This window comes from Juglans regia, chromosome 12, assembly GCF_001411555.2.
Source record: "Juglans regia cultivar Chandler chromosome 12, Walnut 2.0, whole genome shotgun sequence".
Classification (NCBI taxonomy): domain Eukaryota; kingdom Viridiplantae; phylum Streptophyta; class Magnoliopsida; order Fagales; family Juglandaceae; genus Juglans; species Juglans regia.
Window position 1 is genome coordinate 20,682,859 of NC_049912.1, and position 26,123 is coordinate 20,708,981.

At 37.3% G+C, this 26,123-nt stretch overlaps 4 protein-coding genes and 1 non-coding gene across 5 annotated transcripts; 3 read left to right on the forward strand and 2 right to left on the reverse strand.

The window, feature by feature from the left end:
- Nucleotides 1–463: 463 nt before the first annotated feature.
- On the reverse strand, nt 464–8,635 carry LOC108994812 (ubiquitin-like-specific protease ESD4). Its single transcript, XM_018970187.2, has 9 exons — nt 7,245–8,635; nt 5,506–5,582; nt 5,335–5,428; nt 5,062–5,160; nt 3,842–3,934; nt 3,627–3,746; nt 2,438–2,541; nt 2,227–2,299; nt 464–992 (listed from the first exon to the last, which is right to left on the reverse strand). The coding sequence occupies exons 1-9, from the start codon at nt 8,094–8,096 to the stop codon at nt 930–932; spliced, it is 1,575 nt and encodes a 524-aa protein (XP_018825732.1). The 5' UTR covers nt 8,097–8,635; the 3' UTR covers nt 464–929.
- A 2,344-nt stretch (nt 8,636–10,979) lies between these two features.
- Nucleotides 10,980–11,429, forward strand: LOC108994739. The gene has a single exon (XM_018970065.2). It carries the CDS (start codon nt 10,980–10,982, stop codon nt 11,424–11,426), a length of 447 nt encoding a protein of 148 aa, XP_018825610.1. The 3' UTR covers nt 11,427–11,429.
- A 210-nt stretch (nt 11,430–11,639) lies between these two features.
- On the reverse strand, nt 11,640–11,864 carry LOC108994764 (40S ribosomal protein S28-2-like). Its single transcript, XM_018970085.2, has one exon. It carries the CDS (start codon nt 11,835–11,837, stop codon nt 11,640–11,642), a length of 198 nt encoding a protein of 65 aa, XP_018825630.1. The 5' UTR covers nt 11,838–11,864.
- Nucleotides 11,865–20,842: 8,978 nt separating this feature from the next.
- On the forward strand, nt 20,843–22,564 carry LOC108994721 (TOG array regulator of axonemal microtubules protein 1). The gene is made up of 5 exons (XM_018970047.2): nt 20,843–21,158; nt 21,283–21,389; nt 21,520–21,667; nt 21,783–21,977; nt 22,100–22,564. Exons 1-5 carry the CDS (start codon nt 20,958–20,960, stop codon nt 22,331–22,333), a joined length of 885 nt encoding a protein of 294 aa, XP_018825592.1. The 5' UTR covers nt 20,843–20,957; the 3' UTR covers nt 22,334–22,564.
- A 2,323-nt stretch (nt 22,565–24,887) lies between these two features.
- LOC118344125 lies at nt 24,888–25,083 on the forward strand. The gene has a single exon (XR_004797890.1). It is a non-coding gene; the product is annotated as a U2 spliceosomal RNA (small nuclear RNA).
- Nucleotides 25,084–26,123: the final 1,040 nt, after the last annotated feature.

Below are 26,123 nucleotides of genomic sequence, written 5' to 3' on the forward strand. Positions count from 1 at the left end.
AAAGAACCGTGACTGATGAGATTGCTCATACAACAGGAACAGTACCACAAATCCACGTGTATTATTAGCCTGCAGAATTCACCAAGTAGTTAAATCGACTCACTATATATATTTATATATATATGTATATATTATTTTGGAGAGGAGTATCGAACTCCAGACCTCCATTTTAGAGGCCGGAGGTTATGCTAACCAGGCCACAGGCTTGGCAGACTCACTATATATTGAATAAAAGAGAAGTGTGCCATTGCAAATGATGTAAGCTTGAAATTGGTAATTTTGGTTTATACTTTTCCAAAAATAAACGGAGGTAAATAGAGATAAAATTGTAACCTTACATCTATAGCAACGGTTTGCCTAACCACGTTTGGTGGTAATTTGCAACATTAATTATTAACTACAGAAGTTTTTAGTGTCTGGCGTTGTTTGAGCAAAGGGTGTGCTCAACAAATCTGGCACAAGATTTCTCATTTGAAACACCACCTGTGAAAACATAATAACTTGTCTACAACCATCAAACAAGGATTTCTCATTTCCTCGAGCACCAGAAACTTATGATTACATCTGTAAAATCAACTCCAATACTTGCATCAGGCGGAAAAAATGGCTTCAATCACTAAGCAGAAAGAATTTAAGAGGCAAAATGGGTGGGTTAAAAAAGATCCTGGATGTTGCATGTGAACGCTATCAAATGGTCAGCTCACTCTTGTATAGTATATACAAGTTACCACTCCAGACTTGTATGCTACCCGGGATGCCACTCATAAATCAGCTCACCAGGATACTCTTGATCTTTCATTTGAACGAACCAGAAAGATCCTTGATATAAGTAAAGGCATCTCTTCCAAAGGGCAAAGGCTACCAATTTCATACTTCATCATTCAATTGGGTACCATGCATAATCTAAAGCAACAGGCTGACATTTTCAATTAGTCAGCTCTCAATCTAAGAATCTCCTTTGCAGTCCTCTGCCGAAAATACGGCATGTGTGCCTGTGGAAAAGAAACACAGATTCAGGTGCACTCATCCCCCAATGTAGATTCATTGAACCAAGTTAACTAGGAGCAATATAAGTAGGAAATAAAAGTAATACTACATACAGTCGTGGAGTGCACAAGTGTCGTGCAGTTACTTTGAAAAAAAGTAGGGTCCACTATTTAAAATTAATTTTCTTTTCATGTGGATCCCGTTCACTTTTTTCAAAGTGATTGTGCGATGCTTGTAAACTCACAATTGCAACTATCATTTCTCAGGAAATAATTATGAATTCTGCTACATACAGTCACTTCGTACTCTTTGTGCACTCTACTGATGTGGCGGAACTCAATATTTATTTTATATTAAAAAAAAAAGTGACACAGCCAATCACATTAACAGAGTACGCAAAAGTGACTGCATAGAGTTTTTGAATAATTTACTTATTCGGGAAAAAAATCTCAATGTGTTAATGGTTGCAGGGGGTTGATTTACATGCCTCAAATGAAATTGGCTTTCATCGAGAGTAAAAAACTACGCTACCCCCCCCAAACCAAACACCTCTCCCCCACCTCTTTGAGAGCCCCCTATACCCCTTGCGAGAGCCCTCTTCTTCTAGATCTTACCTCTTTTCTAGTCTCTCCTCTCCCCTCTTCTCCCCCATTGTCCCTTTCCCCTTCTTTTTCTCCCATCCAGCCCCACTGTCTCCCCATGTGGTAGACTGCTCCTCCCCCTCCCTCTTCCTCTCCCACTCCCCTTCTTTTTATTTATGTTTTCTTTTTGTTTTGGCGGTTAGATCTACAGTAGATCTTAGCGCCCCTCCAGATCACATGGATCACCCCATGCGACACCTCCCAAGCATGAAGCAACAAATCCATGACATTATGGTACATACAATGTCCTCACATGTCTACTGTTGAGCTCTTCTTTTGCTGGAGATTGGGGAGGAGTTACTCTGCAATGATCTCTCCGCAGACAACCCTAGTGTGACTCTACAAGCAGTCGAGCCATTGGACTGCTTCAGAAACTACAGTTCCTAGGGCCCTCTATTGGTCTATGGGCCAAGAACCATCAGACCAGACAAAATATTTGGTCAATTTCGGCAGATTATCTTTTACCAGCACCCCTCCTATCTTTGGTTTTCAAGTGATGCAATTAGGAATAAATGATATAGTAATAAATGGAGGGAGCACAACTGCTTATACAGCTGAACTCATCATGCAAGAGAAACATTTCTACAATGCGTCTTACCTGGTTGAAACAAAGGCCAATATCTCTGCTATAAAAGTCAGCATATTTGATCATAAACATCCCACAGTCAAACCTATTAACACAAAATATTCATTCAGATAAATATTTCAATAAGCAGCACTCTCACTGCATATTATAATAAGCTCGTAATACTTTTAAGCCAGCGGCTTTCAGAAAATGCCTGAATAGCATAAAATATATGATTACAAACCCATTCTCCTGTTCAGGAAGGTCTTCAACGAATTCTTGTTTCCAGGAACTTACATCGACATCTTTTCCACTCTTATCCTTCACTTCATCCACAAAATATCTAGCCTGGAAGAATCATTAATTAACATTAGCTGCAAACCTGAATCAGTAGAACAAACTTGGTTTTCTTTAGATAACTCTAAAAGGTAAAACCATTGAGGTGAAAAGCAAACAATAGAGAAGAAAATAGCAGACGTGCACACTCTTAGTATGCAATGCCACTTCTAAGAACTTACAAACTGATTATGTAATATGCCATATTAATGACAAATTCGAGCTTCCAACAGTTGCTGGAGACCCATTGTGCTCATGACGACAACAATTGTCATGTTGGTGTTGTGATGCCTAAGTATAGCTAAATTTATTAAATGAAATGCTCTCTGAACTAAGTTAGCATACCTTGAGGCATCATATAATAAATAGAACCTTTAAATTGTTCCATGTATCACAGGATTGGTCCTAACATGGCAAGTGAGTGCAACATCATCATTTTCTGTTACATAATTAATTGAAATTGGATGGAGGGACCTTTTTTGAAATTTGGTATATATCACAAGGATTTGTTTTTCGAAAAATGTACCCTAGGGAACTATTTAATATTGGGCAAAACCCCAGGATCCAATAAATGAATTTACCCCTTTTAATTTTATTTGATAATATACACAAATGGAAAGTAGAGGACGTGACTTTACAGGACTAATTTGTGTTTAATCAAATTATAGTGAGATGGTGGTGAGACTTCATAGGAGTAAAGCTTCATGCTTTGAAAATTATATAAATAGATAGATGATGTATCACCAATGGTTGTGGCACACAAAGTGATAATGAGATTGGTGAGATATAATTAGCATGTATAATAATGATCATGGTGACAGCAACTGTGAGCAGGTAAAGCTGGGCAGTGGTAATATGCAAGTGTTATTGGTGGCATTTACTGGTTGCTCCTGATTTCACTATATTTTCACGTTTATAAACTACATAGAATTTTACAGCCCTATTACCCTATAAACTACTGACTTGTTTGACTGAACTGTAGCTTAGTTAAAAGAAAATCTCCACAGCTTTTTCACCATGGATGTATAGTTCTTTGACTTATTTTCCTGACATCAGGATATGAAACATAAAGCTGAACCAATGACCAAAAAGCATACCAGTACTTTCAGCACTTTGTTATCCATCCCTCGAAGTGAATCGAGATATTGGAACTTCTCATCTTTCCTATTAATAACTGCCAAGCACCAATGTATCTCTCTGTGGATAGGGACAAATATCTGTACACAATGCCAAAATCCAATTTAAAGTTCAAAGTGGCCAATAAAACAAAATATACAGAGAGAAAACAAGTAAAGGCAAATAAATAATTTACTTTGTCACAATGAATGAGGCCATATCCCAATTTTCTTTGGCTTGTCCATCTTCTGACAGATTTATAATCGTAGCCATTCTTCCCACTTATTAACTAGGCATTAACAGTCGTGTTAGGAACAACAAAAGGCACCGATATTAGCACCGGATGAAATGAGATAAAATAATGAAAACAAATAGCAGTAGTAAGAGCATAAAGAGGAAACATATAAAAAAGGTGGACCAATTCCTAAGAATAATAGCAGCAAAAATGAAAAAAGAAAGTTTAATTTCAGAAAGAACTAAGAAGACATGCAACGCAATCAAAGTTAGAAAATATGTGATGCCCTGTACTGAGTGATTATAGGTGGTGAAAATGATCCCACATTACTTGGGAGAAAGAATTTCTTGCTCTTTATAACGATTCCAATTGGCTCCAATTGTATCATTGACTAGGCCTTTGGAGTATGGATCTGGATATCGTTTGGGCTCCCTTGGTGCGATACAAATGGTATCAAAACCACTCTCAATTAGAAGTGTGGGACTTGAGCCGTGCCACCTATGATGGAATGGCACGACGAGGATGTTGGGAATTGAAGGGGGAGATTGTGATACCCTATAGTGAGTGATTATAGATGGTGAATGGGGTCCCACATTACTTGCAAGGGAGAAGTTTTTGCTCTTTATAATGATTCCAACAGGCTCCAATTGTACCAGACTAGTCCTTTTGAAGTATGGGTCCAGATGTAGCTTGGACCTCCCTTGGGTCGTTACAAAATGAAATGATTGACTACAATTTTTTTTTCTTTTTTGATAAGTAAGAAATACTATTATTGATATGAATGAAATAGGCATGGCCCATGTACACATTATTCATATATTATATTATATGAATAATATAATGATTGACTACGTTTTTTGATAAGTGGATTGATTGACTATGGTTCTACCAAAATATTTGAAACACAGACAAGCCTTACAAAGTAGGTAGCCGGAATTTCATCTTTTGATGCTCAAAAACCAGAAACTAAGACTCAAGAAAAAATCGATACGAAGACAATATCTTGAACTCCAACAACTAGAGCATAAGTAAACATACAAAAGCAAGCAACGTGAAGAAAACCTTCTATAAATCTTCAGAAAAATGAATGTAAATGTTAGGTGCATCAACGAAGTCATTCGTAAAGATAAAACAAAGTTTACCCAAAGTTGAAGCAAATCTTAGGAACACCAGTAACCAACCTTTTTATAGAAAAATGTGTTGAAGAAATGGCACTTCAGATATTTTTGTGGCTCTCTATTTTCCCTCTCTTTCAGCAACTCTAGGTACACATTTATGACCTGCAAAAGAAGGAAGACCATCTGTATCAATTAACTACATTACCAGCTCAGCGCAACCACCTAATTCTTATCCACTGTCACCAAATAAAAAAACCCTTCATCATTGCAATAACAAAGATATTCATGGACTCGATGACTTGTAATAGAACATATCATTGCATTACCAATAATTACCTCATCATTTAACCATGCACCCGGTCTAAGGCACTGCAGAATTTCTCCCGTAATCTCGATATTCGAGTTTTCATGAGTGACTAACACCTTCCGCCTATACGAGTCCACCCAATAGTGTTACAATAAGAATGACACTAATCTCAATTACAAAACATGTGCATCAAACCATACCTGTTGGAGTTAAATGCACGTTCAACTTCAGCCTCTTCTTCCTTTGTAAGAGGCAGGAAAGGTTCTCCAGGTACATCCTGCAAAACATGTAAACATAATTAAATGATTCATATCACTAATTATTTCATCATAGAAATGCACCTGATGCAATTCAGAAGCAACAAAGCTGCTTCAAAGACTATCCATAAAGCATCTATTGAACATTGCTAGGGTTAAGGAGTCATCGGTGGCAAATAACACGAATTTCAAATGGCTCTCCTCAATGGAAAGTGTACTTGTTCGAGTGACACAAGTCTGGGGGGGCCACATTAGCACCATCTTATGCTTGGTCGTGTTCTCTTAGATTGAGATAAAGCGGTGAAACCAAGCTGCGTAGGACCATATCTAAGAGAGGGATGCTTGAGGTTAAATCGTTCTATAAGGTGTAAGTTCCGCATGACAATAATACTTTCCCATTAAAGACCATTTGGAGAAGTCTGTCTGTTTTAAAAGCCACTTTCTTTGTTTGGATGGTTATACAAAGGAAGATCCTTACTTTGGATAATTAAGAAACAAAAATTTAAGATGATAGAATGATATTGTATGTGTGTGAGGAACGAGAAATTCGTGGATCATCTTTTACTCCATTATGGTAACTAGCACTTTTTGACAAGCTGTTTTTAATCCTATTGGGTTAGATTAGGTGATAGCTGGATGGATGGTAAAACTCTTAGCGTATTGCAAAGGGCGATTTAGTGCCTGTTTATGATTGCAGTGGGAAATATAGCTTATAGCTTTATGACTTATAGCTTATAACTTAAGTAATAAATTCTATTATTAATAAGTAATTTGTTGTTTGGAAACCATATGTTTAAAACACTTCCTAACATGTTACATTTGTTTAGAAAAAATTTAAAAAGGTGTTTTCTGAGGTAAAAATGACGATTATTTGATTTTTTTAAAGATTATGACCATATTCTTAAAAGTTGTAATTATCTGAAAATTGTATGGGTATTTTTGCTCATTGACAGTCTTTTTAAAATTCAAATTACATTTCGTATTATTTGAAAAAACTCGTTTGATATTATAAAAATTGCTTTAATATGTTTTTTTCATAAATAAAAATATATTAATATCAATAGACGTAACCAAGTACATTGAGTGTATACAAGATAGAACACCTAGCCCATAATAGAGAGCCCCTAAATGAACATCGCCCAAAGAGGGAGAAATTAGAAACCTATCCAATATACACCAAGCCCTATTGGGACAAAACACGCTTTAATATGTATCATCCAAACAACCTAATTTTTCCATTACAGAGCTTTTAAGGCTATTTAAGCACTTTTTAAGACTCTTATCACAATCCCAAACAGGTCCTTATAAGACATCATAGTCAGGTTTCATAGAAAATGGTGCCATTTTGTGTGATGTGAGACATGAGGAGAATGAAATGATCGAAATTTTGAAGATAGAATAAGGAATACGGAGGACGTTATCACTTTCATTATTAATTCACTTTACCAAAGAATGGCAACCCACCAATTTTTCTCTAGCTTTAACTTCGGGGATTTTTTTGTCTCTTTACTTTCTCAAATTAAGTATATATGATGAATTTACATATTAAAAAAAAAAGTAAATATGATGAATAGTTGTGTACTTGGATAACACATTTTCAATCATTAATAAAACTTACCTTATTAAAAAAAATCTTATAATCAATAAGCAGTTTATTAGGAGAGCAAGTACAAGAATTTCACCTCCACCGGTTTCTTTGCTGGACGCAATGATTGAAACATAGACCTACGCTCTTCATTTAGCTCAATCTCAAAACTCAAGCTTCTCAGCTTCGGATTCCGCCTCTCTGCAACCTCAAGTAACTTCCTGAATGCCGAGACACTCATATCACGCTCAGGATTCAGCTGCAGAGAATCCAACATTTTCTCGGCATCGTCCACTCTCAAATTATTCCCATTTGTCAAGTCTGAAACGGCTGAAGACGATGATGGCAAAAGCCCACGATCCAAAACCTTGGCATGTGCATCCTGTACATTAGCCACAACCCCATTGTCGACCTTCCTATGTTCCGACACCTCGGACCGGCCACCTCGCCCATCTTCCAGGACTTCGACTTCCTCAATACTCGAGTCTTCAGACACTCCCCCATACTTTTGATTATCCGTATCTATTTCGATCACTTCCTTCTCTTTCTCCTTTGTCATGTACCGAATCGTTCGGAGTGCAATATTCTTCGCCTTATTGTACTTGTAACTCAAAGTACTGCCCATTTCATCAAGGGGCTCCTCCTTTATATAAATCCCACTAGTCCTGGGCCCCGAGTTCCGATTCAAACACGTTGAGGAAAACCCGTAATTGAGTATTCTACAAGGGGCGTGGACTTCTCTACCCAGCCGTGGTGTTGCTTCGGGGTACCGAGAAAGCCTTGCAACGGTGCTATTCGAGGAAACAATGGGTCGGTCCGGGGTCTGATGAATGGATGAGAACCTGGGTTTCTTTGAAACGTGAAAATCTAAGGAATTCTGATATGGATAAGTGTGATTGAAGCTCAAGCACTCGTCACCGCGCTTACGGTTGGTCGTTCGGGCACCCATTGATCGACCCGGGAATTTTATACCCTAGAAATCGCAAACCCATTTAAACAAAACCATTGTCGGAGAGAACCACCATTTGGAATTTGGCAATTAGGGCCTTTATTTTGGGGCGGGGAACGCTATGAGCTTGCTAAACCCTAGATGAGACGCAATTGGAATCGAAATCAGTCTTTTGGGGGTCACAAGGGAGCGGGAGAGATTATTTGGAGCCAAATTATCAAAAACTGAGGAAAAAACCGTGAATTGAGAAACTCGAAAACCCTAATAATGCATCGGAGGGAGCGGGGCTGATTTGAAACAAAAATTCTGGAAAGTGTGCGCAAAAGGCAAGCAAGATCAATTTTCGGGATAAAGAAGGGAGTGAAGTTCGGGATTGTTTTGGCAAAAGAAAGCAATCGTAGAGTTGGACGGTGGTATCGGTGTCGTCTAGTCTGTTCGGATCTTTTAAGGACTTTCGGGTTGAAAATGTTTCTGTTCAGTTCTGCAAGGGTTTCTGTTTTCGCGGCACAAATGGAAAATAATCAATAAAACTTTTATTTGTAAACTACTGTGTAAAACAATCTTTTACGTCAAATTTTAATTGTAAAAAAATTAAAAATCTTATAAATTAAGTATTGGCATATCGTTGACATAAAAAATATATTTTATACATCAACTTAAATAAAATAACTCAATAATCAATTTTTTTCATTTTTATTGTAAAATAACTAAACAAGCATTAGCGATTAACGATACACTAATTATATGACTAATATTAAATAGTCTTAAGATTAAAGAGTGTAAAAAAAAAATCAAAAAATTGATTAAACCAAACTGAATCAGTGGTTTCAATCCGGTTCGTAACCACTTCGATCTGGTATCTATTTTTAAGAACCAAAATCAATTTTAAACTGGTTTGGTACTTGTTTTCATATTTTGAAAATCGATTTGAACCGAACTGGATTGATATATATATTAATTTATTATATTATATTATATTATATACTAAATTGCTAATTAATATAATATAAAATTTTAATCTTATTATTCAAGTCTATTAATCTTAATAATAAGTTAGTCAATACTTATATTGTACTAGTATAATTAGACACAAATGAATTAATAATTGTTAATATTAAATTCTAACATTTAAGTTTAGTATTGACAAAATTATAATACTAAACTTATGTAGTGTTACATGTGTAAACAGTAAACTGGACCTAGCGGTATAACCGGTTCGATTTTAGACAAATTTTGGAATCGAACCGGTATACAGCAGTTTTGAAAATTTAAGAATCAATATAGACCGATTCATCACCGAAACTGAAACTTTTGATTTTTTCGGTTTCGCTCCAGTCCGGTTTGGTTTTTCAGTTTTTACTGTTTACACATGTCGCACTATATAAGTTTAATATTATAATTTTTCAATACTAAACTTAATTGTTAAAATTTAGTATTTATTATTAACAATTACTAATTCATTAATGTTCAATTATATTTGTATAGTATAAGTAGTGATTAACTTATTAGTGAGATTAATAAACTTGAATAATAAGATTAAAATAATATAATTAATGTCTAATTATACTAGTATAAGGAATGTCTAACTTACATCAAATGTTATATTAATTTTATGTTATAAGATTAATAGACTTGAATAATAAGATTAGAATTTCATGTTATATTAATTAGCAATTTAGCATATGACATATATAATATAATATAAAAAATTTAAAATATATATACCGGTCTGGTTCGGTTTAAACCAGTTTTTAAAATATAAAAATCGGTTTAGAACCAGTTTTGGTTCTTAAGAATCACTACCGCACCAAAAAATCGATTTTTCGGTTTTTTTTTACAACTCTAATTTGATCAAATCGAAATTGGAAAACTGAAAGTTTCGATTTCAGCGATGAACTAGTCCGTATCTATTTTTAAATTTTTAAATTTTTAAAAACGATATATTCTGGTTCGGTTTCAAATTTTATCCAAAATAGACTAAACTGAACTAATTATACTCCTACTTAAGATGTATAAATCTCGTATACTTTCTTTAAAAAAATAAAAAATTTCACAATATCAGTTAGTTAATGGGAAGCATAATTTGCAACAAAGAGACATGTTCCACAATCAATTATAATAATATCGAGGTCGAGGTGGTGCAGTTCGAGGCACAGGTTGATCATGCCACTCTAACCCCACCAATGCGTGGAAACACACCGATACAATCTCAGGGCCATCCTTCGTAGCGATTACTAGGAGATAAAACCAAGTCAAAACATTATTTGATCATTTGCTTTATCAATAGAGAAACTCTATTTTTAACCGGGCTTGGGAAACCTCATGCAACAGGCGCTCCTTTTGATGAAAAATATTATTTTTTTAACATTTTGACCTTATCATGTCTTTCCTTCTCTCTTTCTCTATCAATTTTTTCTGACCTTCTTCTTCCTCTCTCTGCATTTCTCTCCTCTGCACATCACAAACATTTTTTAAAGTTATCACTCCCAAGTGCAATCCCTCTTCAATCAAAACATTTCTGACCCTCTTCAATCAAAACTTTCTGAAATGGAACGGTATTGTGTACACCTCAAAGAATAATAGACTCAGTAATTGCAAAATCAAACTTCATTAAACCAACAGTATTTAAAGTGTCATTGGCTAACCACAAAGAGAAACCATCAAGAACTTGAGAAGGAGGACCGCAAATTGTTGTTACTGGGATGGCTTAGACGCAGGGGTACCGCCCACTAGAGACGGGGGACCCTAAGAGGCAAGATCCAACCAAAGTTGGAGTCTTTGTCGGGGACCCACGAACAAGGCAATTTGCTGAGAGAGGCAACTCTTGTTGGAATTCTGTTGCTATTTTAGCTCGAGAAGAAAAAAAAAAAAAAGAGGAGAAACATGGAGGTACTGCACTCATGGAGAGTGTTCTCCTTCAAGAACACAACCATTGTGGTTTGCTTCTTGAACGCCGTTGCTGCTCTTCTCTTGCTTCAGAACTTCTTCTCTTTGGCCTCTTCCCGCTACAGAATCTCTACATCTCAATTCACTTCTGAGCAAATCCAGTATATCAAAGAATCTGAAGGGATCCGCCTTGCTATGCAACCATTGGAATTGATTAAAAGAGTGATGGAAATTGAGCAAGAAGCATATGCAAAGCCAGAGACGGTCCAGCAAAAAGATCCAAAGCAAACTGTTGCAATTGATCTTTCTAAAAGGTTAAAGGATTTTCGTTCCCTAAATGATGCTGGCAGCTTGAAAGATTTGGAGGAATGGCGTAAACGGAAGATGGAACGTGCAAGACAGCAGGAACTAGGAAAAAATGGATATGTCACCTCTCAAGCCTGATGCAATTGTAGTATTGAAACACTTGTGAAACTTCATACCAAGTTATTATACGAACTTCTCTTTTACTTGTATATATCACTTATAGATGTACTATTGTTGATTTAATTGTTGACGGATAGTTGATGGATATGAACTTCAAGTTTGGATTGCAAGATTGTTTGATCTTATTTTTAAAAAAAAAACTTGAGATGGAGGGGAGCAACGAGTAGCCAATTAACGCAATCTTCTTGCTTCTCTTTTAGACTCGAGTAAGGTAAGGATATCACCTTCCCTCACAGGTCCCTTGACATTCCTCATGACGAACCGGTTTTGATCGTCCTGAAACTTGACTCTCATCTGAGTCACATGTCCTCTCGATCTGGTCCGACCCATTACTTTCACTACCACGACATGCTTCACTTGAGATTCCATCCTGTGCTAAGCAACGACGGATGATCTCGAATTTTAGAGAGAGGTATATAAGTGGACTCGAGAGCTTGCGAAGGCTGAAGAGATGAAGAGGAAGATAGATAAAGAAAGAAGAAGAAAAAAAACGAAGGGTTTGGTCTCATGGTCTCAGACATAACATGGTGGGTTCGCTTGAGTCTGCAAACACTTCGGTTTTTCAGAGAATAGAGAGAGAGAGAGAGAGAGAGAGAGAGAGAGAGAGAGAGAGAGAGAGAGAGTGCTTGTGTGATAGTGATTTAGCTGAGTTGTTAAATTCTGTTAGAGTCACGTCATCCGGTTAGACACGATTCCGCAAGGGCGGTTGTACAAAGCAGAACTGTTATCGATATATTTGATTTTCATAATTTCCAATAAATATATACCTATGCAATTTAGTTGATTCATACTAATAAAGATGGGAGTCATGGACTCATGGTAGCTTTTGCACTTGTCTCTCTCTCTCTCTCTCTCTCTCACACACACAAACACAACTTTTATTGCATTTTAAATTCTATCATATTATTAGAACCCTTAGTTAGCGACTTAACGTTAAGTTTAAGAGAACTGCTACAGACACAAAAAGATTATACAAAGTAAATTCACAAATTGATGTGGTTTTATAGAATTCATTAGATCTACTTAATAATAAAAGTAACTTTACAATCTGACGTACCATGTCAAGCCATATCAGTTTGTATGTTTATTTTTGTGTAATCACTTTATGGTTAAAGTATTTTCCTAAGTTTAATCTTAATTGAAAAGTGCTACATCTAATATATATATATATATATATATATATATAAGTAAACTTATAAATTGACATGACTTAATACGAGACGTTGATCTATTTTACAATTAAATAAGCTTTACAATCTAACAAACTACATATTTCAATATTTAATTGTAGACTAAACATTTCTCATTGTAATTAATCCAAAGAAATATTTATCTAGTTTCATTCCCTCCTCCGACATCACATCATCAAGTAATATTCACCGTTATTCAACCATATTGGAGGGACAAATATCTTCTCTCGAGAAATTGGCCGAACCGCCATGCTATGAAGACCCATGGATCCAAGATCAAAGAGTGACTATTAGACATGTTGGCATGGAACTCCGGTCCAACCACCATTAATAATAGGGTGATAAGATTACTGCAAACCGTTATCAACGAGATAAAAGCCTAGAATGCTCGCCTAGAATAATACCTTCGCCTGACATGAGAGTAGGTTCAAAGTACTAACAACCCGTAACCTAACCTGGATTGGGGGAATTGAGCCATTTGATAAGCCATATCACCTAAATGTCAGCTCTATATATACAAAATGGAAGCACACACCCAAGGTAACTCCAAAATCATTCTCTTCCCAGAGAAAAAATACCATACAAGCATTATACTGACTTAGGCCTCAGAGTTATCCCCATCACCCAAAACTTTCTTTGGTTTACTGGTGCAGGTCCTTGGACACTGTTGGCAGGAGTGAGAAACACATTCGTAACAGTTGGCGCTATCTGTGGGATTAACTGAAGTAAATTCGAATTGCTCTTTGTATACCTATCACAACGCGTTCTCAAGTGACCCGAGATCTGGAGGCCACCTCATCAAACATGGAAGAGAGGTTTGCATAAATGGAGGAGAATTTGGGAAAGATGACCTAGGAGATGGAGACTTTCCAACATGAGAATGAAGTCCTGAAATGACGGAATGCTGGTTCAAGGGAAGACGCCGCTCCAAGCCACAACGAGCGGGCCAAAGGGGAATCATAGAGCATAGGCAGGCCCCCTTTCGACAATGACGAGAAGAAAAAGATGCATCACGATTTACACAGCCTTATGGACAACTATGAAGAAAAGACCAGGAGGATAGGTGCACCCTCATCCATCGACCACCTGCTCGCTAGCACAAACCTACCTTACATTACAAAAATAATGACAATGCCACTCCTGCCAAAGTTTAAGGTTCCACATGTCGAAATGTATAATGGATCGAAAGACCCAATCGAACACTTGGAGATGTTTAAAACCAACACGACGCTCTACGAATTTCCAAAAAAGATCGTGCCGACCTTTACCCTAACCCTCAAATGAGCAGGGAGGGGGTGGTTTGGAGTGTATAAACCAAGCTCCATAGACAGTTTCGAGGAGTTAGGTAGACAGTTCTTGATCCAATTCATGACAAATAGGAGAAGGAGACAACTCGCTGCATATCTCCTCACTGTTGAATAGAGAGAAGATGAGAGCCTAAAAGTGTACCGCGCCAGGTTCAACAAAGAACGCATGATGGATTACGACAAAGGTAAGAAAATCACGTTGGCAGTGCTATTGGGAGGAATCTATGCTAGAAACCCCTTCATGGCCGAGTTGGTGAGAAAAACCCCAACCACGTTGCAGGAATTTATAAAAAGCGGTGATGACTTTGTCAACACCAAATATAGCATCTAGGCTTTAACCACCCTGAGAAAATCAGAGGTGGAACAGGCCAAAAGCCAATCAAGGGAACCAAAAATGGGAAAGACTGATAAAAAGAGCAAAAGGCAAGGAAAGGCCCATACAATAGGAGGAGAGAGGAAAACACACCTTCAAGAACCCTGAGCACTAGGGCGACGTATTCTAGCATGAATATGCAAACCAGGGATGGAGAAAGAACCTGAGGCGACAACGGTCATGCTCAAAGAACCTGTCGGTATTGCTTGCAACATTGAAGGGCACCAGGTAGAAGACTGTCACTTCTTGAAGCGGAGGACTAAGGAAATGCAAGAGAATGGGTGCTAGAGCGGTTGGTTGCCCAGAATTCCTTGCCCCTAAGGAGACCAGACGAAAGGAGGCAAGAACGGCAGCAAAGGCCCCACTGGAGTGAGAGTTTTAAAAGAAGGAGAACCAGGCGAGAGAGCTCCATGAGAGCCCCTGACCAAAGCCTAGAAGGGAGCAACACCCCCTTGGCCAAATCAGCACAATCGCAGGGGGATTCGTCTGGGGCGGTTTAACATCAACTAAGAGGAGGAGGGCCTATGCACAAAGAGCAAGGCATGAGAAGTCTTTAGCATCAGGAGGCCGACTAAGTAAGCAATAACCTAAACAACAGTTGTCATCTCTTTCAACAACGACGACTGTAAGGGGGTAATCTACTTGTATAATGACGAGCTAGTAGTAACAATGTTAGTAGCCAATTTCACCACCCGAAGAATATTGGTCGACAACATCAGTTAGCCAACATCCTTTTTTGGGATGCCTTTGTGAAGACGACCAAGGCCGATTGCGCCCAGCGCCACTTCACTGAAAGGGCTCTCAAGGGAAACGGTAGAACCAATGAGCTCCATCAGCCTACAAGTATCCACAGGGGTCGGGCCAGACACGACCACCACCATGACTGATGTTTTGGCAGTCAAGACTCGATCATCCTACAACTTCATCATTGGGTGACCAACCTTGAATGCCCTGAAGGTTATCACCTCAATGTACCATCTGAAGATGAAGTTCCCTACCAAGGCAGGTGTCGGAGAGGTGGGCTACAAGCAGGCGTTATGTAACAACCTGGCCCAATAATTCTAAGGCCAGAATATTGATAATTTTTATTGGGCATAAATTATATTTAATGGGCCATAGTGGATAAGCTTACGAGTAATAAATTATTGAGATTGATTAGGAGTTTTAATTAGACTCAATAACTAGGTTAAATCACATTTATTATTTATTGAACGAGTTAAACTCATTTTAGACTTTAAAGATTTATCATGAGAAATTTATTTTAATTTAAAATCATCACTGATTGAAGTCTCCTATGCAGTCTCAGTCAATGTCAATCCTACATTGAATGAACTACTAGATCATGTTTTTAAATTCAAACTCTTTTCTTGAATGATTGAAACTGAGTCTGAGTCCAACTCGAACTCGAACTTATCGGCACCCTCTCCCAAATCTTTCTATAAATATCTTCCCTTCCGTGTATTATTTAGAAAAACCATAACCTCCGTAAGTGCAGCGGCCGAACCCATGATACTCAGTCCAGCAACATGCATGTCCCACGTTCACTACACTAATAACCGACTGCCTCATTCTTCTCACAACATCCCTTACGTTTTCTCTCTCCTTTTAGGTCACGTAATCGATTTCATGCCGAAAATATTGAATTAACACTGTGAAATAAGTAGTTTGATCATAAATTAGGATTATTACATGTTAGCTAGTTATATATATTATTATTAAAACCAATTCTTTGAAAGTCTGTATTTATGTACTACACATGTCATGATATTTGCAAGCATGTCATTCATCATGTTTCATTCCGCATATTATAGTTATGTATGTATTATGCACCTCATGCATCTCATTTTGCATAAAAAACGTAAGTTTTCATAAGATTAAGTGTAAGATAAGCTTAGAACAGTTAATCAGATGACCATTTAGATGCATGATACCAATATAATTTATGGGTGAATGTGCAAGCTATGGAGCTAAGCGTGATCCACCATAGTATGCTAGAATACTATTAGCGGCTCCCCTTGCGACTGTGAGATGTGTGACCGGTGCACAACCTTGCATAAATGGTTAAGTGTGTTGACCAGTATGATAAGTAAGCTAAGTCAAATAAGCCAAGATAAGTCATGCATATCATACCATACGTATGAACAATTATGATTTTAAGTTTTCAACATGAAATATTTTATGAAGAATCTTATGTTAAGTATATTTATGTTATGATGGTGTTTTACTATGTCATCGACTCATTTTAGTTTGTTTTATGTTTTTAAACCACCCCATGTTAGAATATTTATGAAGGTAGAGCTGCAAGATGAGACTTAGTCCAGGAAGATGTGACAGTAGCCTAGATCAAATACAGAAATTTTAAGTTATGATTTTTTGATGGCACGAACTTTGAGAAATTTTAGTAAATGCTTCCGCACACTCTTATTTACGATTTTAGTATTTTAATTCAAAACGACTCTATTTATTATAAAGAATCTTTGTACTTGGCGCTCCATTTAGAAAAAATAAATAAATATATTTTTAAGTAGGTTCGGTAGTAGCATTCCGGTTTCCGTGATTTTCTAAAAAAAATGTCTTTCTTTACTTTGGGGAGAGGGGTGTTACATGTTAACAAGAGAATGCTACATATAGGAACTTAAGGACGAGGAAAAGGATGTGAAGGGAACCGAACCATTCGAGCTCGACAAACGAGCGCCACCTAATAGGGGTGAAAACCGACGTTGTCGGCGTAATTTTTGGGCAAAATCGACGCCGACTGACGTATGAAAAACTGGGGGAGCAACCGACCGTAACCAGTCGATGGGGAGGAGGAAACCGATGGAGGCGGTTCTCGGTCGGCGTTGGTTCCCCTATCGGCGAGATTCTACTGAGAGAGAGAGAGAGAGAGAGAGAGAGAGAGAGAGTTGTAGAAGAGACGGGAGATGAAAGAAGGTTGTGGAACAAGAAAACCCCATACCGAAATTACGTCGTTCCATATAAGTTTAAGTGGAACGGCATAGTTTCAGACATATATATTTTTTTAACGTCCCAAATAAAACGACGCCGTTTGGTTTAAAACCAAACGGCGTCGTTTCTATTATCTAATCGTATACATATAGGTATAGAACGACGCCATTCCATTTAAGTTTAAATGGAACAACGTCGTTTTGATTAGTGTATATTAAAAAAAAATAAGTTTTATGATATCGGTCGGTTCAGCAGTCTGGCCCAGCCTCAAACCGGGACCGAATCGTTGAACGTCGGTTTCTGTAATATTCCACCGCACGCCGGCCGATTCTCCATCCATTCCAGCCGGTTCCTGACGCAGCCGATTGGTTCGCATCGGCGGCGGTCGGTTGCGTTGGTTTCTGTACAACCCTACCAACTGAGCTCATCGAATGTGAGGTCAAGACCCAAGAAGAGTGAAATTTGAAATAAGGTGAGGTCAATAAACCTCTTGACCTAGTCGCCTTGGACAAGGCTTGCTCGGAAGCAATGGTGAGAATTTGCACCAAAATGAAGCCCAAAATAAGACAACAGTTGAAACAGTTACTCACTGAGCACAGGGATATCTTCACTTGGAACCATAAGGACATGGCTGGAATCGACACGAAGGTGATTGAACATCGCCTATGAGTGGACCCTGAGAAAAAAAAAATCGAGCAAAAAGGAAGAGTCTTAGCACAAAAAAGTATGTCGCGATAGCGGAGGAGGTCAAGCGCTTCTTGGCCGGGAAGCCCACTATCCCAAATGGCTCTCCAATGTCGTATTGGTCAAGAAGGCAAACGGCAAGTAGAAGATGTGTGTTGACCTCACAGACCTGAGCAAAACATGCCCAAAAGACAGTTTTCTCCTTCCTCGCATCGATCTAATCGTAGGCTCGACAGTAGACCACTGGATGGTGAGTTTCATGATGTTATTCTGAAAGATAAAATCAAATCTAGATGAGCCAAGGTGATCAAGTAAATATCATCTTCATAACAAACCAGAGATTGTATTGCTACCAAGTGATACCCTTCAGATAAAAAAATGTTGTCGCTACCAACCAGAGGTTGGTGAACCAGATGTTCAAAGAGAAAATTGTCCGAAATATGGAAATATATGCTGATGACATGTTGGTTAAGAATAAGAATCCTAAATAACATATACCCGACCAAGTGAGCTTTCGGAGTTGGGTCGAGTAAGTTCCTAAGCTTCATTGTATAAGAGAGAGGAATCAAAGCCAACCCAAAGATGATCTAGGCAATCATTGACATGAAGTCGCCCAAAAACCTGAACGAGGCGTAGAAGCTAACAGGAGGAATAGTAACGCTCAACAAGTTCGTGTCCATTCTTATGTATTTTGCGGAAGATCCATGAATGAGATGACAAATGCGAAAGGGCGTTCGTCTAGCTAAAGGGGTATTTGTTGAATCCTCTACTCTTAAGCCAAACCAGAGAAGGGGAAACCCTGTATTTGTATATATTAGTTTCACCAAAAGTTGTGTCGGCTGCCTTGGTTCGAGAAGAAGAGAAGGTACAAAGATCGTTTTATTACAAGAGCTAGCCTTGAGAGAAGCTGAAACTAGATATCCAGAGTAGAGATGTTGGCATTTGCACTAGTGGTAGCCGTCTGTCGGTTAATACCTTATTTCCAGACACATCCAATAAAAAGGTTTAACAAAAGCACCATTAAAAAAGATACTGCAGCGGCCAGACACTTCGGGCTGCCTAGTGAATTGGTCGATTAAGCTAAGTGAGTTCGATCTCGATTATCTTCCCTAGACCACAGTGAAGGGGCATGTATTAGCAACCTTTATAACTGAGTTTACCAACTTTCCCAAAGAAGTGCCAAGAACCCTAGTCGGCAAGCCTAACAAATCTAGGTCGATGGCTTCTCTTGCCACATTGGCGAGGGAGCAATTTACACGTAGTAGCAAGTGATGATAAAGAAAGTTATCACAATGAAGCAGGGTACGAGGCTAAATTGGTAGGACTCTCCATGGTGGAGACCATGGGTGCCAACGAAGTTGATATGAAGGCAAACTTTGAAGTTGTGGTCAACTAAGTAATAGGGGAATACCTAGCGAAGGGCGAAAGACTCAAGAAGTATACGCCGCAAGTATGAGAGAGGCGTGATCGTTTATAGTATTCCCATATTAGTTGAGGGGTAATGTTATATATAGTTACAGGTTGTGCAAGTGATACCCACTCCTTTTGAAAAAAAGTAAGGTCCACTATTAAAAAATTAATTTTTTTCATATGGGTCACATATTTATTCAATTTTTAACAAAATGAGTGTGCGGTGCTTACACACTCTATAATTACAAATATCATTTATCTAAAATACATCAGTTTATAAATTTCAGTTTTGTAATATCTTTTTATAGGCCTACCACTCGAGTTCAAGACTTCTTTTGGTGATATGCATCTCAGGAGGAGCGTGGAGAAGTCTCGCTTATACAACACTCCATCTACCAAAGTGAATTGGGCCACTCTATTCTTCACATTTCTCGCCTCCCATTTGTTACCAAGAAGCTTTCCCATGATAGGAATTTGGTCACGTCTAGTGCCTATTCCTGGGTTTCTGATCTTACCTCCCAGACTTTTAGCCCAACAACGGGGATTCCTATCGTCTTGATGGTCACTTTCCAAGGTAGAATTGTGTTGTCCAAGTTTGACACGAATCGCGTCAATTTATCAGTCTTCCAGTTTTGCTCCCGAGGAATTTGGCTAAGAGAAATTATATTTGCAGTCTTGGAATGCACAAATGTTATGCACTCCTTTCGAAAAAAAAGTGGGTAAATCTAAAACTCACAAGAAAATTTATTTTTTTAATAGTAAACTCCACTTATTTCAAAGAGAGTGGACGGTGCATGCATATCGTATGATTGTATCTAGCATTACTCTATATCAAATTAACTCACTTTGTAAATTTATTTTTATAAAATTTTTTTATAAATTAATTTTCTTTTTATTCTAGGTGGCTGGTAAAATTGATTTTTTTTTTCTAATCAAGCATATTATAAAATAATATTTAAAGGTACAAAGTTTAAGGTGGATCATTTCCACTAACAATATATAAAAAGCAACTATGAATTTTATTTAAAGAAAAGCTTCCAAAAGCATGATTGGTAGATGCCCATTGAGCCACTAAGTACGTATATCGATTTTGAAATCGATGTATTTTTTACAAATTTTCAGTCTTGATGATGTTGGAATATGTGATGAATGTCCTCGATGATAGTTGATATGTTCCAGAATAGAGTGAAATTTAGCCTTTCGATGGATGTAATTACCGATTGGGCATGAGAAAAGGGTAAAAATCAAGGCTGCCTTAAAAGGTGACAGATACCAGGATCAACGGCCCTTGATTGCTCAACATGAATGATGGTCAAAACCAAAATGCAGCGCGTCCAAACAGACTCAAATGTTGCCGCTGCAGAATAACCTTGACGCATGTAACCGTTGCCGAAAGTGCCCAACGTCTCTTTTCCAAAACTTTTTCAAAATTTGAATTTAAAAGAAAAATGCAAGGATGGATTTTCTTACGCTACTTTCCCCTGCTAGATCAGAACCCCACCCCCAACCCACCTCCGGGGAAGCCCTTTAAATCACACTCTTTCATTCCCACCTGCCCCTTATCGATTTCTCTTTCACAATGGCGTTGAGACCAATTGATAATGCTCTCCCAACAACACCAGAAAGGCCCAAAAAGCAAGCCAAGGTCGTGGTTCCGATTCAAAAACAATCTGATTCTGCTGTGAAGGACGAAAACAAGCCACCGTCTGCTGATCCCGTCGTTGATTATGTTTTGTCTGAGAATCTGAAGGCCATACCAGATCCTGAAACCAAGATCCAAGTAGGTCCTCTGTTTCAAAAGGCGGTCCTTCGGACATTTTACACAGAAATTCTTATTATGATACGCGTTTGTTTTTCAGTCGTTTTTGTGTGTGTAAGTAACTTTCGATTGATTGGAAATGCAGAGCTTGATTGAAGGGCTAGATTCAAAGGATTGGACAAAAGTCTGCGAGTTCCTGAATAATGCCAGGCGGTTTGCACTGTATCATTCCACTCTCTTGCTTCCGCTCTTGTAAGATATTTCTCCTCGTTTTGTTTCTTACCCCGTTCAATGCTAAGCGGGTAAATGAATGTGTCATCACGTATGGTATCCAATTTTCTGTTGTCGAGATGGGATTTGCTAACATGGATGGTGTGCACAGGGAAAAAGTAGTGCTGGTGCTGGTGAAGGCGATGAAGAATCCAAGAAGCGCTTTGTGCAAGACCTCAATCATGGCTTCATCTGATATTTTTAACGCTTTCGGTGACAAGTTGCTCGACTCCTTCCCCTCTGAGGCGTTTGACCACTTGGTATGCATCCACTTTTTTCAATTTAATTTCATGTGTAGGTAAAGGATTGGGCAAAAGGGCAAAAGGAATGTATAATGATTAATAATTTTTTTTTTAATCTGTGGTGGGTCTACAGTTGCTGCAGTTGATACTGAAAGCGTCCCAAGACAAACGGTTTGTGTGTGAAGAAGCAGACAAGGCATTGAACGCAATGGTTAAGGCAATGACTCCTCTGCCTCTGTTTAATAAGCTCCGGGCATATGTTAGCCATGGTAACTTTAGAGTCAGAGCCAAGGCCGCCATTTCTCTTTCAAACTGTGTCTCCAAGATGGTAAATTTGCCACTTAACAGTATTAAGCTAGGATTCTTTGTTTCTTGTGTGGTAATTTTGTGCAGCTTTTCAAGTTGTAAATATGAAAGCAGGTTATAAAATTGGTGTGGTCTAAATGGCAGGAACTGGAAGGAATGAAAGAGGTTGGATTGGTGGCATTGGTTCAAATGGCAGCGGACTTGCTGAAAGATAGGCTGCCTGAGGCAAGAGAAGCCGCGAGAAGTATTGTGATTTCGATATATGAGGCGTTTACAGAAAATGAAGAGCAGAAGCAGGAGGCATGGCAAAGCTTTTGCCTGTCTAATTTAACACCCATTCATGCTCAGTCCATGCTCAAGATCATCCCTTCTCAGTAGATAATGGTGCCGGTCGCAGTCTTGTCACAATGAACATTTGTTTCCTGTAAAATGCTGCCTTTTACATATGGAAAGATGTTGTGACACGTTTTTATGTAGTTTTCAATAACTTGTTGTGTCCACTTGATTTATGTAGTTTTTCTACATGGAATATTGAAACTTGTATGAATGTCGTTTTTCACATTCGACATTAAAAAACTAGCCGCTTGGTATATAAATTAATTTCAAAACAAACCGAGAGAGTCCTTTACCTTTAGATCTCTTATTCAGCCACCTACAGTGCGCCACTGCAACAACAAAAACCAAATTAGTCAAGAATACAAATAATTAAATAATTTGTATCAGAGTGATGTCTAAAGTTCGAATCCACAAGTAAGAGAGAACTGCAGGCTATTTTTCCCAAAAGCACAGATGGAGGAAAACATAGTGAAGAGAAGCCCGAAGCGATTATTGCAAAGATGATAGAAACAAGGCCAACGCTCCTGGACCAAGGTCAACATCCCCCAGCAGCCATAAAATACCCTGCGCAGGTGTGGAATGTGCACAAAATATGCACAAGGTATAAAGTCAAAGGAACAATGTTAGCACTAAAAAAGTGGACTCTATCTTAAAAAGATGATTTGTACGAGTCTTAAATAGACAAGTCTCATATAAATTTTTGAAAAAAGTGGACTCCATATTATAAAAGACTTGTATGTGACTTATCTATTTAAAACTTGTATCTAGCATTACTCATTTAAAAAATGACGTTGCTACGTCGAATTTCTACCTAGTACCTATCGAACACTGAAACTGTTTTTTTTTTTTTTTATACATTTTTTTAAACTATGTAGATATTTTTCAAAAATAAAAAAATTACATATTTATTTAAAAATACTTACTTAATCATTAAGTCAGAAAACAAATTTAAACATAATAAAAAAGATTTCGTTATAAATCTTATGTGAGCATAGTGTTTTTCTTTAAAAAATGAGAAATGCTTGGGGATCCTAAAAATGAGTCCTGGACATTTCTCCTGAAAGGTTTTTTTTTAATTTTTATTTTTATTTTTTTATTTAATGATTAAGGAATTGTTTTTTAATGATGTTGTGAATTTATTTTTACTTTTTTTTTAAATATTTATGATGATTAAAATATACATGAAAGAAAAGAAAAGAAAGAATAAAAATTGAAATGCATTATTCGGGACATCCTTCGAGACAATTTTTTGGTGGCTGTAGTGCCACTCTTAAAACATTATGCATAAGGTAAAGTCAAAGATTAAGGAATTCAAGTAATTATTACATGAGAATTGCTACAGACACAAAAAAATTATACAAAATAAACTCACAAACAGATTTGATTTCATGAAATCTTTTAGATCTATCTACTTTATAATAAAAATAACTTTACAATCTGACATATCATATCAAACGATATCAATTTGTTTGTTTATTTTTATGTAATCCATTTATAGCTAAAATATTTTCCTTATTATATCTATTCTTATTGATACCAAAACAATGTTAACACTAAAATTATGCCGATCTTTGGAATAATTCCAATAGAAATGTGGCGTCAACACTGTTAGATGATGTTAATTTGAATTACTTCAAGTGGAGAGGAATTTTCACAAGTTTCTAAATCTTTACTTGTCTTACGGCTCACATTAGATTGTTATGATTGCACCTCTCCATGACTTAGGAGGTTATTAGAGACTCCCAAAATAATTCCACACTTCATGATCACTTGAGATGGTTGCTCTAGAAAATTGGAGAGAGAGAGAGAGAGAGAGAGAGAGAGAGGCATTTGTTTGTAGGTTCACTCGCTTTTTCTATGCACACAACTGTGAATGGTGGGAGCTAATTAACTGCTTACAACTTTCCTATCCATGTAGACGCTATATGGACCTCTCGAGCAGTAACTTGTTTAGGATTTTCAGGCATATATACCAAGATGGTAACAAATGCTGAAAATGACAATAACTTGTTCATGGCCCTCAAACTGTTTCCCCTCGACAACTTCATTTGGACTCTTCAACCGACCAAATATCCGGCACAAATCGCATGTCGGAGAAGCTGGTGAGGTCGAGGAATTCTGAGTCTCCGAGACCTTGGGGGGGAAAGTTTGGACCATACTTTTTCCCATTTTATTAATTAAGTATAATGAAGTCATTAACAGAGAACATAAACCTATTACGACATGGGAAAGTACTCATTTCTTCTTCATTTGCTTTGGTGTTAGCTGAGGTCCTGTTGTTACATGTGTGTGTGTATATATATATATCTTACGTGATTTTATTGTTCTATGAAAAACTTTCATTTCCAGTGTCTTGAGTAATAATAAGCGTTTTCTTTGTCTCCAAGATTCCAACTAATCATCAGGTTGATATTCGTTCAATTCCTTGCAACAATTGTGTATAGAGGTTCTGACCCAGAAACAGAGTAACCTATATATCTGTCTTCAAAACTCAAAATTCTAAGCGCGGAAGAATTTGCAGTCCCACATCGAGGGTATAAGCGCAGCCGAAGTGAATAGCCAACTATAAATACAGAGCAGAGTGCGAGAACAAAGCATACCTTTCTCGGCCTTTTGGCTAAGATCAAGTGTAGTATCTGTTCTTATCAGTTTAATATCTGATACGTGACCCATTGGGTCACATGATATTAAATTAATTTTTCAAGGGAGAAGCCCCACCACAGTAGCTTGCTGCTGGGGACTTCGAGCGTCGCCCATGCGTTGCACTAATGCAAGGGCTCGGCGCACCCAATCCAAATCTAGTTTAATTATACACTCGGCTGATCCTTCACGCACAACGAATTGAGCGTAAATTTGAAATCTTTCATTGGAAAAGTATATGAACAACTGGGAGGCTAGTAAGAAGGTTAAGGTCGGAGTAGTTGCAGAGTTAGATAGTTGTGCTGTCTGTTTACTATTTCCCTTTATGGACTAACTATAAAGCTATACTTGTTCTTCACATACGGAGAATAATTAGGTTCTTGATTGCTAAATGTGGTGAAAATGTTGTTCTTCTTGTGAAACGGATGAGAGACGATGCAGCGGGTTTGAACTACGAGTTGGTATTTATAGATTACGCGATTGCGCATCAGAATTTCATAATTTTGATTTTGCTAGAACTTCAGAATTTTACCCTTTTTTTATTTTTGATGGTTTGCTGCCCGATTCATTTTTTTAATTGAAAGCACTTGTGTCATGATTGGATTTGCCACGTTAAATCACGTGAATTCAATTGATCAATGGCTAAATGGGTTGCTGGATCATTAAGGTGTCGTTTGGATAGTAAGTTGAGATAAGAAAAATTGAAATAAAAGTTGAATTTTTTTTTAATTTAAAAAAAGTTAATTATTTATTATATTTTATATGAAAAAAAATTATAACGATGAGATGAGATGAAACACTTTTTGCATCTAAATTCAGGCCTTATAAATCATAAAACTTTTGGTTTGCCACGGAAGACACACCTTTCACATCCCTAAGAGCATTAACATTGGTTTATATATATGCATATGCAAAATTACCTCTTTTGCATATCCACTTTGTCATTTAAGTAAAATTCCTATATTGGCTTATGCATATTTGAAACAAAATAATAATAAAATATTATTATTTTATTATTATTACTTTTTTGCTAAAATCAATTTTTTTATATATATTTTACAATTAATATCCATTACATACATTTGACATTAATGATACAAATGTAATAATAAAAAATATAATTTTTTAATAATAATATATTAAAAATATAATAAAATGAAAACAAAATATAATATATTATAATAATAAAATA

What these genes read in the sequence shown, in the direction of transcription:
- LOC108994764 (XM_018970085.2), bottom strand. Translation starts at nt 11,837, where the DNA reads ATGGAATCTCAAGTGAAGCATGTCGTGGTAGTGAAAGTAATGGGTCGG.
- LOC108994721 (XM_018970047.2), top strand. Translation starts at nt 20,958, where the DNA reads ATGGCGTTGAGACCAATTGATAATGCTCTCCCAACAACACCAGAAAGG. An exon ending in CTGAGGCGTTTGACCACTTG is followed by an intron (nt 21,668 to 21,782) that starts GTATGCATCCAC and finishes GTGGGTCTACAG; the next exon opens with TTGCTGCAGTTGATACTGAA. An exon ending in CAAACTGTGTCTCCAAGATG is followed by an intron (nt 21,978 to 22,099) that starts GTAAATTTGCCA and finishes TCTAAATGGCAG; the next exon opens with GAACTGGAAGGAATGAAAGA.
- LOC108994812 (XM_018970187.2), bottom strand. Translation starts at nt 8,096, where the DNA reads ATGGGTGCCCGAACGACCAACCGTAAGCGCGGTGACGAGTGCTTGAGC. An exon ending in CGTGCATTTAACTCCAACAG is followed by an intron (nt 5,429 to 5,505) that starts GTATGGTTTGAT and finishes GGACTCGTATAG; the next exon opens with GCGGAAGGTGTTAGTCACTC. An exon ending in TTGGCCTTTGTTTCAACCAG is followed by an intron (nt 993 to 2,226) that starts GTAAGACGCATT and finishes TCTTTTCCACAG; the next exon opens with GCACACATGCCGTATTTTCG.
- LOC108994739 (XM_018970065.2), top strand. Translation starts at nt 10,980, where the DNA reads ATGGAGGTACTGCACTCATGGAGAGTGTTCTCCTTCAAGAACACAACC.